General features: G+C 33.9%; 1 protein-coding gene across 1 annotated transcript in view; it reads left to right on the forward strand.

Moving 5' to 3' along the window:
• DMD (dystrophin) overlaps positions 1-16196 on the forward strand; it is a 2174064-nt gene that overhangs the window by 868081 nt on the left and 1289787 nt on the right. Inside the window, exons 35-37 of the mRNA XM_031660704.1 lie at positions 5494-5673; positions 5984-6112; positions 7766-7936. Of these exons, the coding sequence (XP_031516564.1) occupies positions 5494-5673; positions 5984-6112; positions 7766-7936 (480 nt within the window). The remainder of the gene's footprint in view (positions 1-5493; positions 5674-5983; positions 6113-7765; positions 7937-16196) is intronic.

A 16196-nucleotide genomic window follows, 5' to 3' on the forward strand; every position in this document is an offset into this window, starting at 1 on the left:
TTAGCATCTCATTTCCTCATGTTTAAGACATGGTAGATTGTGTGATGCACCATTGATATGATTACAGCTGCTGAGAATTTAAAAAAAAACAAAAACAAAAAAAACCCAAAAAACAAAAAAACAAAACAAAACAAAAAACCACTACCACTTTCAAGGTAAACCTAAATTGTATGTTACATCTCAATTTCCAAATCCTTAAAATGTGACAAATGCACATCTTAGAACTGCAGTAATATGGCAATGTATTCCTTTTCTTTCCATGAATATGTTACGTAGCTAAAAGGTAAAAGAACTCTCTCCGGTTCCCTGTGATCAGAAATGGTATAATATTTGCAAATACTAAGTGTAGAACTCACTTGGGTAAGGGGACCTCTCAAGATGCCTTTTATGGATGTTTTAGTCAGTCTTTTATTCATATTACAGGGAACATGCGTAAGAGAAAGGAATAGCTAAAATAAGCCCAAATTTAATTGAGTCCTAGTAAAGGGAGGAATCTACAAGGAAATGATGTTAAGGTGAATAGTTAAATAAATGTGGTGCTGATTGAAGATAGGTTCTAGAGAAGAGGACACTCTTAAGATAATAAAATTTGGTTAAAAAGAGGGAGTAGGCTGGGCACAGTGGCTCACGCCTGTAATCCCAGCACTTTGGAAGGCCAAGACGGGCGGATCACGGGGTCAGGAGATCGAGACCATACTGGTTAACACGGTGAAACCCCATCTCTACTAAAAATACAAAAAAAATTAGCCAGGCGTGGTGGCGGATGCCTGTAGTCCCAGCTACTTGGGAGCCTAAGGCAGGAGAATGGAGTGAACCTGGGAGGCGGAGCTTACAGTGAGCCGAGATTGTGCCACTGCACTCCAGCCTGGGCGACAGTGCGAGACTCCGTCTCAAAATAAATAAATAAAATGAAATTAAATAAATAAATAAATAAATGGTGAAAATAACAGGAGATCAGAGAAGTTATCTTAAGAATATAAGTCCCTGAGAAATTCCAAGAAAATTTGTGGAAGGTATTGGAAAACTTGTTAAAATGTGAAATGGGTGGAGGAGAGAATGGAGGTTAAATGAGCTACATTTGTTTACCCTGAAGGAAAATATTTGTAAAGGTGTTCCTATGGGACCAGATAATTGTTCCAATAATTTTTACTGTTCTACCATTAAATAAAAATGATGAAAAATGCTGATGGTATAATCAGCAGAGACCAATGGAGATGGTTTTTTCATCTTACTACTGTATCAGTGAAGTGAGTTGATAGCTGAACCCTGAACCTAACATGCCATTTTAAATTTCTACAAGCAATTAAACTTGTGGATATGGGGAATGAATCAGAATGCATTCTTCATCCTTCCCATCAACATGGGGTATGACTTCACTGGAATAAATTAACTCATTATACTCATTCTTTTATAATAGGGAAATTAGAGTAGCATTTACAAATTATTATGGCTAAGAAGTAGACAGCAAATTTGTTTGAAATCATGGAAGTTAGTGCTTAGTATTTGGACTATTTATACTGGAGTTATCAAATGTTACAAAGTAACATATGGAAAATAAATAATATGTTAGACATTGTGGCAATTTATAGTTTAATTGGACTTTGCTTATGTCAGACATTTTCCCCTTTATCATAAAAACCCTTAGTGCCAAGTATATAGTTTGCCTTCAACTTCTCTTGAGTCTCCTGAAGGTGGACTTACAATCATGTCATAGGTCAAATTAAAACTGAGTATACACAATCTTGCTTTTTCTTCAGCCTTAAAATCGATCCTAGCAGCTATCACATTACTACATGATTGAAAAACCTAAAGTGTCTGAGTTACGATTTAGTGAATTTAGTCATTGAATTTGAACTTGCTGCTTCAGAAGAGTAGATCTTCCAGAACCCTCTCTACCTCTCACCTCACAAGGCAGAAGAAGGCATGTATGCTGAGAATTGGATGCTTTTGAAAAGGAGGAAATGCCATATATGTTCAGCTGTTTTTTTTCCATCTCGCCCACCCTATAAATAAGTAGCTCCCTTTGAGAGGAATGAGTACAGGTATAAAGGGAATGGCCAAGGCAGTAGCTCTAGGTTGGTTCTCCATACATCTGAAGATGCAGACATTCTTCTGTTATGGGAAACTAGTAGAGCCAGAGAAAATGGTTCCTCAGCAACCTCATCAAATGTATTCTTTTTTAGTTTACAATAAGGATTCCCTGTTCCTCTATGGCAGTCTTTTATTCCAACTTTCATACCTTCTCATTGCTTCATACTTTGTCTTTAGTCAATCCAAACCATTCCATGCTTTATGGTACACTTCACCTTCAAGTGTCACCTCTCCCTTGTAGTTATTCATGCTTGTTCCAGCCATGGCTCATCTGTTTCCAAAAAATGTGATTTTTTTCTAGTATGATATCAAATTGTTTTATTACATTTAAGTTTTCCTCTGCAGCTACACTGTAGGCATGATTAGAGTGAGGTTTGCAAAGATTACCTCCTTCCTCATCTCTGGCAGTGAATAGCACAGTACAGACTAGATATTAGGCACCTGATATACATTGGTCAATTACTATTTGAGATCTTCAGAAAGCAAGTTCAGCATAGTATTTAAAGGCTAAGTCTTATTTAAGTCTTATTTCTTAAGTCGTACCTTGGATTAAAAACACATTTAAGGGGAAAAATTTCAAACCTACTAAATTAACAGTATTTTTTCCTAACCCAAAACAGCACTCATACAAATGATTGAATACTGGTTTATTGTTGAATAGCATACATAAAGGTTTAACTCTAGGTCTCTCTCTTTTTTTTTTTTTTTTTTTTACAGAGTGTAAATTTTCCTATGAATCACTTTTGACCATTAGCATTTATAAACCACCATCATATCACTGCTTTTTTCAAATACAAGTTCATCATGGTGATAACTTGAACATCTTTTAGTCTTAATTTATAATTTTGTGGAAGACACTATTAATTAGTCCACTTTTCCTATTTTGCTCCTATCAAGTGAACATCACTGGACATTATTTAAATTAACTGGAATAATTTGGCCAGATGTTGATGCATAATAGTTTTTGTGAGCCAGGAACTACCTGCAACATTATCCCCTAAGTTCAAAACTTTTCTGATCTCTTCTGAGATTTGGAAAATTCCATTGCCTTTAATTGCATTGCTTGTCATGGAAGAAACAAAAATCTACGTACACAATAACTTTTTACATTGATGCTAAAATATAGTGTCATCTTTATGAAGACATATTAAGAGATAATAATCCAAATATAAATTAAGCTTCTACTTTGTGAAGTGTTACCTTTGTGAATAAATTAACTGCAGTGACATGCCACTAGACTGGAATATAGTAAGTAGATAATTCTCATTTACATATATGTCCATCTCTTTGACAAACTCATACTTGAATATAAGTTTCTGAAGGACGGGGACTTCTTTACCATTTTATCCCACAGTGCCTAGTAACAATGGCTAACATCTATGGTTATAGAGGTTGTATACTACAAAATGAGTGAAGACAAAGTATTAAAAGGGATAAAATGTAGTCTGTGTCTACTCTAAAGTCAAGCTCTAAAGAGGCTGTGTCTACCCAAATGAGATACTTCTAATAATCTACCAAAATATGTTGAGGAGAATTACGTATGATTGTGCAACAGTAGTAACTGGCATATAATAGGAGCTCAGGCAACACTTATGATTGATAAATGAAGAAATTGCTTATATGAATGGCTAAGTTCACCCATGTGCACCAAATAGCACCTACATATGAAGAACCCCATGCATGATAGCTGTCATGTTCATTTGGCATTAAGTACCTTAATTTCAGGCATGTTTATATTGAAAAAAAATGCAACATAAAACAGTATCTTAGAATTGAAAAACAGTGATTCTGTCTTGCATAAAAATTTTTGTATTGTTTCCTCATTTATTTCCCCTGTTTATCTGATGCCAAAGGCAAAATCAAAACAAAAAGCATGAGAAGTGATTTTGAGTGCACCAGGACCTGATGGTGTGGCAGAAAGACAGCCACGGGACTACTTTGTTATATTATAAAGACAGAAAAGACATGTTGAGAGCGACTCTGTGAGACTAGCCTATACCTAGTTTCTTAATCTCATACTGTAATTTTTTTTAAGAAATTAGATATGGGCTCGCCTTACAGAGTTGCTCCTTGTGTGTTTATTAACTGATTATTTGTAGCTGGGCTTCCTCCACTTTCCTGTTATTGCTGTTTCTCAATGATTTTGTTTTGCTTTGGCTTTCTGTGATCAAGACATCAGCTCCACTCGCAAATAGCTTTTCAACTTGAGTGCCAATCACAGTCTCTTCTGTTAACCTTATTGAGAAAGGAGAAAGGGTCTGTTGGGCTCTGGCTCAGCTCTCTGTGAATGTCCAACAGCTGACTAACTAGACAGGCGGGGAAGGAATCAGGCACAGACACAGTGGAATGCAGAGTAGTCACGTTGTCTGTCAGCCATGCTATGTACCAGGAAATGGGTTTTATGCAGAGCAGGTAGTAAACATTTGTACTAAGATCACTTTTTCCATCAATACTCTATATATTTTTTCATGTTAAATGTGTTTGTTTTCATGTTGTATAAATCACCTCTTAGGAAATAGTGGTATTCTCTTAGGAGATTTTAGTATAGGGCATGTGGATAGAATTAAGGTCTGTGAACTTGGGTTGGAGGAAAACTACATCTTTATTTTTATTCACCTAAAACCAAAAGTAAGCGTTTTTTCAATTAAAGATGTGAGCAACAAACTCCGGCAATAGAAATACCCATGACTTTGTCACTAATAGAAATGACAGACACTTTTATAACATGTTCCAGACATTGTATATACTTAAAAATACCAGTTATGTTCATCATCACTACATTGAAATTATCCTAAAGACCTGATGCTAGATCTTGTTAATTAACATATTAGGAAATAAAACATGTATTACTACATCACAAATATTTTAAAAATGTTTTGCATATTGTATTTCAGTATAATTGTTTGCATTTAAAATCCTGTGCATTTTGTTTTATGCTTTTAAAAGCATTATTTTGAAAAAGGGTTTTTAAGCTTCAACAGATGCCAAAGAGATCCATGGCACTAAAAGCCTAAAAAATCCCTGCTGCAGAAATACAGTAGCATCATACTGCAGAATTTTCTAAAGGCAGTTTCTTATTTGTGGATGGGTTTTCAAATGTCTGCCTTTAGCCACTACATGAACAAATTAAGTAAATATAAGTATATTTAGTTGAACAATATGTTTATTAAATATGTATGATGAAAAATAAGACATGAATTATGCTTAGGTACATATATATGTTCATAGTTACCCAATAATGAAGCTGCAATATATATGGTATGGTTTTCATGATTCATTAATACATAGTTACAGGTTTAAAACCTTGCAAAATCATAGTAACCGTAGAGAAAGCCATTTCATAAGCATTAAATCTTAAGACTGCAATATATTACTTGAAGGTCAATGCTATCCTTTTCACAGGCTACTCAAAAAGAGATTGAGAAACAGAAGGTGCACCTGAAGAGTATCACAGAGGTAGGAGAGGCCTTGAAAACAGTTTTGGGCAAGAAGGAGACATTGGTGGAAGATAAACTCAGTCTTCTGAATAGTAACTGGATAGCTGTCACCTCAAGAGCAGAAGAGTGGTTAAATCTTTTGTTGGTAAGAGAAAAGGCTAGAAGCTTTTACACCCTTCTCTGTCACGAGAAAAAGATATACAAGTGACCAGTAATAATTTTGTGTTTGAAAATTTCTCAAGTCCACGTATATGCTGGCTCTTAATTCAATATCTATAACAAATATTTTAATATATTTTTATTTATATTTCAGCAATATTCTATATAAAAATACCACTTAAAACTAATCTGAATGAAACTGTATTGTTGTCTTTTAAAAATTTTAGAACATAGGAAAAATTCTTTAAGAATATTGTCTAACCTATAATACCATGGTATATCTCTGTACAATTAAGGAATACCAGAAACACATGGAAACTTTTGACCAGAATGTGGACCACATCACAAAGTGGATCATTCAGGCTGACACACTTTTGGATGAATCAGAGAAAAAGAAATCCCAGCAAAAAGAAGACGTGCTTAAGGTAGCAAATAAAATATGAAAAGTAACGTTCAAATTGTACAATTACTTCAATCATGTTTGTCCTAAAAGATACTAAGGACGTCTTAATAAGAGTAAAACAATCCTTTCTTCCTTCTTTTATCTTTCCGTTTTTCCTTTCTTCCCCCTTTGAATGGAAATTAATGATTTTGAAGAGTTCTGTAATCTGGATATCTGTTCATATCCATCACTCAGTTAATTATACCCAATGTGAACTCTGTTCAGAAAGAGATTCCAAGATTTATTTTGAAATCATATTGCAAATTTCTGCCTATGTCAATGGTGGTACTACATTCTTGTGTCTAACACAAAGAACAATCTGACACCATCATTCATTCAGCCCATCTGAATCAACACCTGAAATCCAATCAGCTGGTTTTTTTTGTTTGTTTGTTTGTTTGTTTGTTTGTTTTTGCCTGAGCCATATCCAAATCTTGGTAATTAGTCTTAATGTTGGGCTTATGTAAAACTGAGGTTTTCATTTTTAACTACATGTAAACAAGGCTTTGGGTTCTTTGTTTTAGTATCAAAACTGATTGTTAGGAAGCCCTGTCTTCTTTTTCAAGGGCAACTTAATCATCTTTTGTTTAAAAAATGATTCTGATATAAGGGTATGAGAGGTATAATATGTATATATACCTTATTGATACTACATTGTTTCTATTTGATGATGCCTCCTTTCTCAGTTAAATAGGTAGAGTTGAATTTTAACAGCTCTCTTTTAAATACATTTTTGTATTTTGTTTTGCTGAAATGTTTGATAAATTTATTGATTAGTTGTTTACTATTTAAAGAAAACTCAAAAAATATGTTTCTTTCTATGCAGTTCATTTTTATGCCTCTGATATTTTCATATTTTCCACAGATTACAATATATTTTAATGAAAAACTATAAATGCATTCCAGGTTATCCCCAAAACACATTTATGCTATTGTGTGAAGCTTATTTTGATGTGGATCTGTATTGTGCTCTTCATTGTCCCTTGATATATAGTCAGAGATGTCATCTTATGGTGAAATTCCTTCAAAGCTTTTTGAATAATAGGGTCTGAGTTATTTAACTTACAATGTCTGTGACCCGGCAGGTCAGGAAGAACATTCCTCAGTACCTCTGTATGTGACACAAAATTTGTATGTGTTAGAAAATCACTTTTTTTCTTATGACACTCAATGTAATAAACAAAGAGGAACTTGAAAGTACCAGGAAGGAATAGAAAAGTGTTCTTCAGCTACCTGCCCTCCTGCGCACATACTTAGTTTATTCCACAACTATTAAATTCAGTAACGATATAATAAAATAAGACTAAATAGAATACATTATGATAGTTGCAAAACATAAGAAAACATCCCTGTCCTTCCTCAGACTAAATAAACATTTTAAATAGACATGCATCAAACTTAAGGACAGTGATCTATTTTTCTGAAATCACATGTATTTTCATTTTACTCCTGTTTTATGGCAATCGTGGTTTTATCTCCCTTTCTATTTTCTGCATGTGCTTGCTCTCATTTTCTTACTTTCTCTCTCTCTCTTTCTCACTCTCTCTGGCTCACTCGCTCTGTTTCGCTCTCTATTTCTATCTTGACTTTCATTAATTACTAACTTCAAGTCCTATCTCTTGCTCACGGAATATAGCGTTTAAAGGCAGAACTGAATGACATACGCCCAAAGGTGGACTCTACACGTGACCAAGCAGCAAACTTGATGGCAAACCGCGGTGACCACTGCAGGAAATTAGTAGAGCCCCAAATCTCAGAGCTCAACCATCGATTTGCAGCCATTTCCCACAGAATTAAGACTGGAAAGGTAGGAAGATCTACTCCAAGGTGGAAACTAGTGCTAAATGATCTCTTGCGAAGGTTGTGCAGTACTCTCAAAGGGGCGAGTAGACCCCATAGCAAGGTTTTCAAAAGGAAAGTGAAGGCCAAAATGTATTTAAGGAAATTTTACCACTGACTATAATGGGAGATAAAACCGTCTTTCTCTCTCTCTCTCTCTCTCTCTCTCTCTCTCTCTCTCTCTCTGTCTCTCTGTCTGTCTCTCTCTCTTTCATGTTTTTCTGCCACAGAGATTCTAGAACTGCATTCTACACTGCAGTTTACATACGTACTTTCAGGGTCACCTACAGAAAAAAGCAACAAATAGCATGCTGAAGGCCAAAACAATAAATAAATAAAACCAAAAGCACACAAGTCATCCATCAAAAGAAAGCCCTACTGATAAATTTTTCCAAAAGCACTACTGATACAATATTGCTTGCATGTCATGTGGATCAAACATCCAAAATGAGGCCTTGTATATCTTCTGCATGATCTAGGGTGTTTGTACCTCTTTACTGATTGTGCAAGTGTGTATATTTAACTTGCCTTTGCTAGTTGCAGACACTGTGACAAAATTCATAAGGCTATAATGAAATGATCAAGCCATGAAGACAAATCACTGCAAAGCTTATATATCCTAATTTTTGTAATTTTATATGCCTATTTATATACTGTTTAAGAAGAACCAGGGAATATGGAACTTTTGCATGATAGACTTTATATTTGTATGATTTGATGAAGACAAAGTCTTATTTAGTAAGTAGTTTGCCAAAATGTATAAATATAGTGTTAAAGAATTTCAACTCTTTGGGAAGATTTGAAATGCAAGTAATTACCTAGAAATTTATGTACTGTAGTTTGATATATTTTTAATATATGTGATATGCTTTCAAATATAAAAAGTTATACAATCAATATATGTATTTAGGTGTATAGATAATTGTTAGAAATAATCTGAGATGAGAAAACATTGGAGTATTTATGAGAAAATATGATGTAATATGTCAGGTAAGTGTTGACTCCTGGAAAAATAGAAGAACATGTTCAAAAAATATTTTGATAGATATAAGCAACCAGTAATAGCATGGTTTCACAATTGCTACACTTTCTAAAGCATTACAGTGTATCATCATGTTATATAATAGTACATATTTAAAGCAGTTTTCAAAATAAATGAAATGTGATATGATAAATTCTAAGTAGTTTAGTTTATGTGCATGAGACACAGTTACCCTTCAAAATTCGCCTTCCCAAACTAAAAAGTTGTTAGTTTACCTTAATTCATTGCAAATTATTTTTAATAGTTAACTACTTAGTTCTCTTGCACTCTCTCTCTCTCTCCATACACAGAGACCTTATATAGTTGACTTTTAAAAGGCTATATTCTCTGCATATGGAGATAGACAGCACGAGAGAACTAAGTAGTTAACTGTCACAAATATATATATTTGAGTCAGTCATTATCACTTGCAAAAAAATGTGACAGGCTCTTAAAATTTATCAGAGTATAGTTTTGAAAGAATTTACTGTTACAAAGACAATTGTTTTTTATTTCTGAAGATATCAGTGGCTTATGTAATAACTAAATGATCAATTGAGCTTTATTTCAATCATTAAAAAATGATACTACTTCATTACTAAGATGTAGACACACACATGCACATTTTAATAAATCACTAAGCTATAGAATATTTAAGAGAAAACAAGGTATTATCTTTGGATAAATTGTGTTACAAGATTGTGATTCACAGATATTAAAAAATGGGTAGCATTTGCTCTCCACCACAGACGTGACAGACCCAGCCAATACAAGTTTGTGACCAAGACAAGTTTGTGAGTTTTCATTTCACATTCTGCATGAATTTGTAAGTATACTTCTGGAAATCATGCATAAAGTGAGCCACTCGATATACTTATTTCATTTTCCCTACTAGCGCAAGGCATAAGAAATTTCAAATGAATATCCATTATTATTATTATTATTGTTATTATTTGAGGTGGAGACTCTCTCTGTTGCCCAGGCTGGAGTGCAGTGGCATAACCTCAGCTCACTGCAACCTCCGCCTTCTGGGATCAAATGATTCTCCTGCCTCAGCCTCCCAAGTAGCTGGGATTACAGGCAGGCGCCACGACACCCAGGTAATTTTTGTAGTTTTAGTAGAGACGGGGTTTCACCATGTTGACCAGGCTGATCTCAAACTCCTGACCTCAAGTGATCCACCCGCCTCAGCCTCCCAAAGTGCTGGGATTACAAGCATGAACCACTGTGCCCGGCCCAATATTTTCAATTATGTATTAATTAACAAAATAATCACATGTGTACTTTTTGAAGTATTCTTTTTTGTCTAAATTAAAGGCAACTGAGTGTAATACTGACCCCATTTTAGGGTTCTGAAGAGATAATTATTCTCTATTATCATGATGAAATGAAAAACACAGGAATAAAGCATATCTGACACTTTGCTTAAATATTCATTGCATCAGCTAATGGAATTGAGCTTCCATTGTGCTAGAGATTGTGGTGAGAAGATACAAGGGTGTAAAGATCCTTGCTTAAGAAATATATGTTTACAAACAGAAATGAATACTTAGTATAATCATAAAATATCTTTAACACTAATTCATCTTCATGAGGATGTTCAAATAATGGTGAGATAATCTCAGCAGAGAGAACAATAGATTTAGAAGGTAATCTCAGCAGAGAAAACAATGGATATAGAAGATTGCATTTTAGGCCTAACTTTTTCAGTAGTAGCCAGAACATATGATTTCTCTGCATATCCATTTCATTGTTTGTAAGATGAGGAAGTTAAAATAGATTAACAATTTTTAAAAGAAAAACTATCCTGCCCAAAATATTATTAGTTAAAACAAAATATTAAATTTAATATTTAATATTAAAATAATATTTAAAATAAAATTAATAAATTGGAAAATAATAGTTACTAGATGGGAGGAATATCTGCCATTTTCTCTTTCTCCTTCCTATGACTGAATTCAGGAAGTGTAAGTTATGCTCATAGAACATGGTTTTAAATTTCTAGATTAGATTAGTTCATAAATCCCTGCTTGTTCTAAAATTTGACTATTCAGTAATCTTTTGTTGATAAGGCATTTAAAACATTTAATGTCTTGTGTGTATTTGCTTTTAGAATAGGGAAGTGCTGGAAGTGCTGGAAGTTTTAGGGGGTAGCCTTTGATCTCAAAATCAAGCTACTTTATAGTAGGGGTTATACAGATAATATTAGGTTAGAATATGACTTTTTTTTTTTTTTTTTTTTTTTTTTTTTTGAGACGGAGTCCCGCTCTGTCGCCCAGGCTGGAGTGCAGTGGCATGATCTCAGCTCACTGCAAGCTCCGCCTCCCAGGTTCAGGCCATTCTCCTGCCTCAGCCTCCCAAGTAGCTGGGATTACAGGTTTCACCGTGTTAGCCAGGATGGTCTCGATTTCTTGACCTCGTGATCCGCCCGTCTCGGCCTCCCAAAGTGCTGGGATTACAGGCTTGAGCCACCGCGCCCGGCCAGAATGTGACTTTTTTATGGTTGAGTCTATGTCTGAGTTTCATGGACGAGTAACCTGGAAGAAAAAACTATGGCGATAAAAATTATAATAAAGTAGACTGGGATTGAACACGAGTAGATCATAGACTCATTGTAATGACTAATTTCAGTATAACCTTTAGAACGTAACTATAAAGGGCCCTTGAATAGAGAAATAACTTACCCTGAAAATTCACTGACATTAGATTTACCATTTGGTGAAGAATACAAAGTGGGATACTCCCATGTCTCCTGCAAGGACTGTTCATGACAAGGAATTCCAAAGCCCAGAAAGCAATGAGTAAAGGGATCCTCAATTCAGATTGGCTGAGGACTTGATTGTCCAAGTGCAACTCTCTGTAATGTTAATTTTGGCCCTCATTGAGGAGCAGTATGGTACCAGCAAAAAGTACTTAACTTGAAGCCACAAGACCTGCTTTGAGTACTAGCTGAGCACATTACTACTTGGTGATTTTGAATATGCCCCTTTACCTCTCAGAGCCTCATTTCTAGCTACAAAATTAGGGAGATGATGCCTGTTTTATTTTAATCTAAAGATTATAATGAGGATCAAATGATGTAATATATGTAAAAACATATATTTAAAATCTATTAATCAGTGTATAGATATGAAATGGTTAAAAATAACTAATATCAATAGTTATTTCCATCGTTATGTATATTAGACTTGAATGGCCAAATTTGGAGGATTGAGACAAAAACTGATGGAAAAAAACAAAAGAACAGCTGATTTTCTATGGTCTCTGCTGTAATTGACTGGAGTCAGAAAATCATGTCTTTGCTATTTTCATGGCAAGGACTGGCCTTAAAAATAATCAGGTGGATGAATTTAAGATGTACTAGGGAGTTCTGTTTGTCCCAAATACGCCCCTTAAAATACATAAAGATGCTGCCTATTCCCATTTTATCGAGGTTACCTAAGAGTATCTGATGACTTTGAAAAAAGCGTATTTTTTCCTCATCTATGTGAAATCAATGTGAGGAAATGGCAGTTTTATTGGGGAGGATCAGAATTATAATAGTGAATCAGAGATAATATTACAACCCTGAGTAAAATTGATAAAATCAATGAGGAGAGACTCCTTGTCTCAACTGTCTCTGTTTTAGGGCATCTGAGCACAGTGGCATGGCTGAGGGCAAGGGGATACCATCAGGAAAATAAGGTGATAGGAGACAGAAGTATAGGAAGGGGCATGGGAAGACAAAAATAAACTGATTAGTTTTTCATATTGATTATGACAATTGTACCCCTCTCCATCCCTCTAGAAGTTAAGTTGGAGAAAGGGAGTCAGCAATTTGGGAGTGAGGCTAGTTGAGCTATATCTAAAAGCACTAATGAGAGAAGACTTGAGAAAAGGGATTAATCAGAATTAATTCTCACTAACCATATATTATTTTCTGATAACAGTGTTTACTAGTGTAGGAGATCTATTGCTAGGTAAGATACAATGGATTCAAGGAGCTTACTGTTTAATGGTAGGGCAAGATGTGTTCATGGATACTAGATTGAGAGTGAGTGCCTGGTAAGTGAATTTAGCAGCCACTCCAGCAACACAGAGGAGGTAACAATTCAGCAAAAACCTATGAGACCCAAGAAGATGATGAACTCAAAAGTGACTCAGAATTTAACTCTGAGTAGGAAAGCCTGCATATAAATTCCAATAATAGGCCTGGTGCGGTGGCTCACGCTTGTAATCCCAACACTTTGGGAGGCCAAGGCAGGCAGATCACCTGAAGTCAGGAGTTCAGGACCAAAGTGGCCAACATGGCAAAACCCCCTCTCTACTAAAAATGCAAAAATAGCCGGGCATGGTGGTGGGTGCCTTGTAATCTCTGCTACTCGGGAGGCTGAGGAGGGAAATTGCTTGAACCCAGGAGACAGAGGTTGCAATGAGCCGAGATCACGACACTGCACCCCAGCCTGGCCGACAGAGTGAGATTCCATCTCAAAAATTAAAAAAAAATAAATTTCAATAATAAAATATGCATCAAGTTATATTTTTATTGTTGTAATACTTAGCTGCAGAATAATTTTGACTAAACAAACTTTAGGCATGTCCTATTAATAAAGGCAATTATTTTACTTGTTATAAAATAGTATGTAATTTATACATAAAATTTGCTTAGATTGTATTTTTCTAGAGATTTAGATATACTTCACTGTTCTAAGGAGCTGAAATGTTAAATTATTTATTCTGAAATTGATACTAACCAGAAAAAAGTGAACTTATTTTCTCTCTGACTTTGATCCTTTACTAAGACTTATTTGGTACAGGATATATGTAGCATATGTTCTTTAATTTCCATATGGGCCTTGAAAATCACTATTCATGTAGCAGTTTCTATATATATGTATTGCAACTGTAATATGAAATTTGGACAATTGGGCATCAAATAAATATTCATTGTTTAATTGCTGTAATAATTATAAATTATCAAGTTTTGTTTTTTACTTCCAATCAGTGTCAGAAGATATAAAAGTAATCATTCTTTGGATGAGAGAGTTTCATGAGTTTATAGGAGGCTATGAGAGAGTCAGTGACTTTCCCATGTAATGTAGAATATATCAAGAAAAAGAAACACATGATTGGGCCTAATCTGTCTTAAAATATGGTTCTATATGTGGAAAATAGTTAAACAGTAATTTAATTATTTTGGCTCTCCTAAACTTCAGTGGGAAATAAATGATGCATTTTATAAATGTGATCTAGAAGGTCAAATGAAGATTTATTGGATTGAAAAATTTTAACTAAAGCTTAATTTTCTGTAGTCAGATTTGTCCATCCAAATATATTGATATTTCACAATCTCTTATAACTTAACACCTTCTATGATGGAAAATAATATTGTTTGTTAATTGGCACAGTATTCTTGCTATATATAGTCTTTTACTTTTTAAATTTTTGTAGATTGGCACAGTATTCTTGTTATACATATTCTTTTAATTTTTTAAATTTTTGTAGGTACATTGTAGGTATATAAATATTCATTTTAGTACAATTTTCTATAAAAAATAGATGAAAACTGAGGTGAAGACATGTAAATATTGCATAATTTGTAGACTATTAAATATGTAATATTTACAGCTAATATCTTCAGGTAATAGTAACAGATCACTGTTTCAAACTATATAATATCTGCAAATTTTATTTTACTGCCATGAATAAGAAAAATATGAACCTAACAACATAATTTTTATGCTAGCCTATTTTTCCACATGTGTAATTGGTTACCGTATAACAAGGTTAATTCCATTGAAACTTTGCTAATAAATCCCTTTGGTGATCATGTAAAATATTTTTAAAGTAGATGAGTAATTGAGTTTGGTGAGCAGTGTCATTTGATAAAATTATCTGGGTCTTGTTAGCATAACATTTGAAATAATTAAAGCTATTTGGTGAATCTTGATTGTTCTCCTTTGATAAAGGAAAATTAATCCCCTGATCAATGTCAGTAGATGAAAAGCAATTTTGCTTTGTACTAGAGACTTTCAGATATTTATAGCAGGTTATAAGAGAGTCAATGAGTTGCCCAAGTTCTCACAGTTAGACAGTTTGGTTAGAAAATATTAGATCTCAGTCCATTGCTTTGTCCACTTTAGTACGCTGACTCAGCATAGTTTACTGCCTCTATGCGTTAGTGTGAACATACCCAGTTTCACAGCAAATACAGTGATTTTGTTACACTTTTTGTATTAAAAATGAGAACAACAAAAGTTGGCAGGGAGGAAGAAATGGAAGAAGGAAGGGGGAATGGAAGAAATAGGAAAACAACTTAAGTAAAGCAAAAGAAAGTTTAAAATACAAAACTGCTTAAAGTGTTATGTTTTTGCTTTTTATTTATCTCCCCTATATATTTTAGAGTTAAATGTTTTCCCCTTTTAATTCATTTCCTACTCCAAAAACTCATGTAATTGTGAAATAGATAACTATTCTAAGTTAAACTTTATAAAAGGTAGACAGTAGGCAGTAGGTTCTTGACCCATGAATATATTTTGCATCCAATTTTAAAATGTGCAAGTGTGAAATTAACCTCATCAATACAAAATCAGTTGAAATCTACTGGGCAATATCCTCTAATTAGCCTCACAAATTAGTTACATTTTCACATTTTTATCACCAAAGCATTAAAGGTAAACCAGTACTTTACCTATTCTCAAAAGAATGCAATCAATGAAATGTCACTATTTGGAGACAATTTATTTAATCTTAAACATAATATTTCTTACATTTTCTTGTAGTCTGCTCTAATAACTTTAAAATAATAGAATAAATAAGTTTATAAACCATATTTTAAATAATCTTTCTTCTAGCATAGGTGTATCTTTCCAATACTTTTATATATTATTGTAAGTTCTTTTCCTCTGCAGATAGAATGATGTGAAATAACTCTTCATATCATATCAGTAGTCTGTCTTTTCTGTACTATAGGGTGTTGCTTGTCCTTGAAATTTTTCATGCTGGTTTCCATGAATTCTTCTTATTTTTCTATATCAATATTGTAATGATAAATAAATTTTCAAAGCTGCAGAATGGAAAAAGGAGACTGATGGATTTGAAGCAATTTTAAACCAATCTGTAGCACTTGGATTATTTATTTTCAATTTAGGTTTTAGTGTGATTTGAATATAGTGGTAACTTATCATGATTATTAAGATTCCATAGTCCAGATTAACAAATGTCTACT

This window comes from Papio anubis, chromosome X, assembly GCF_008728515.1.
Source record: "Papio anubis isolate 15944 chromosome X, Panubis1.0, whole genome shotgun sequence".
Classification (NCBI taxonomy): domain Eukaryota; kingdom Metazoa; phylum Chordata; class Mammalia; order Primates; family Cercopithecidae; genus Papio; species Papio anubis.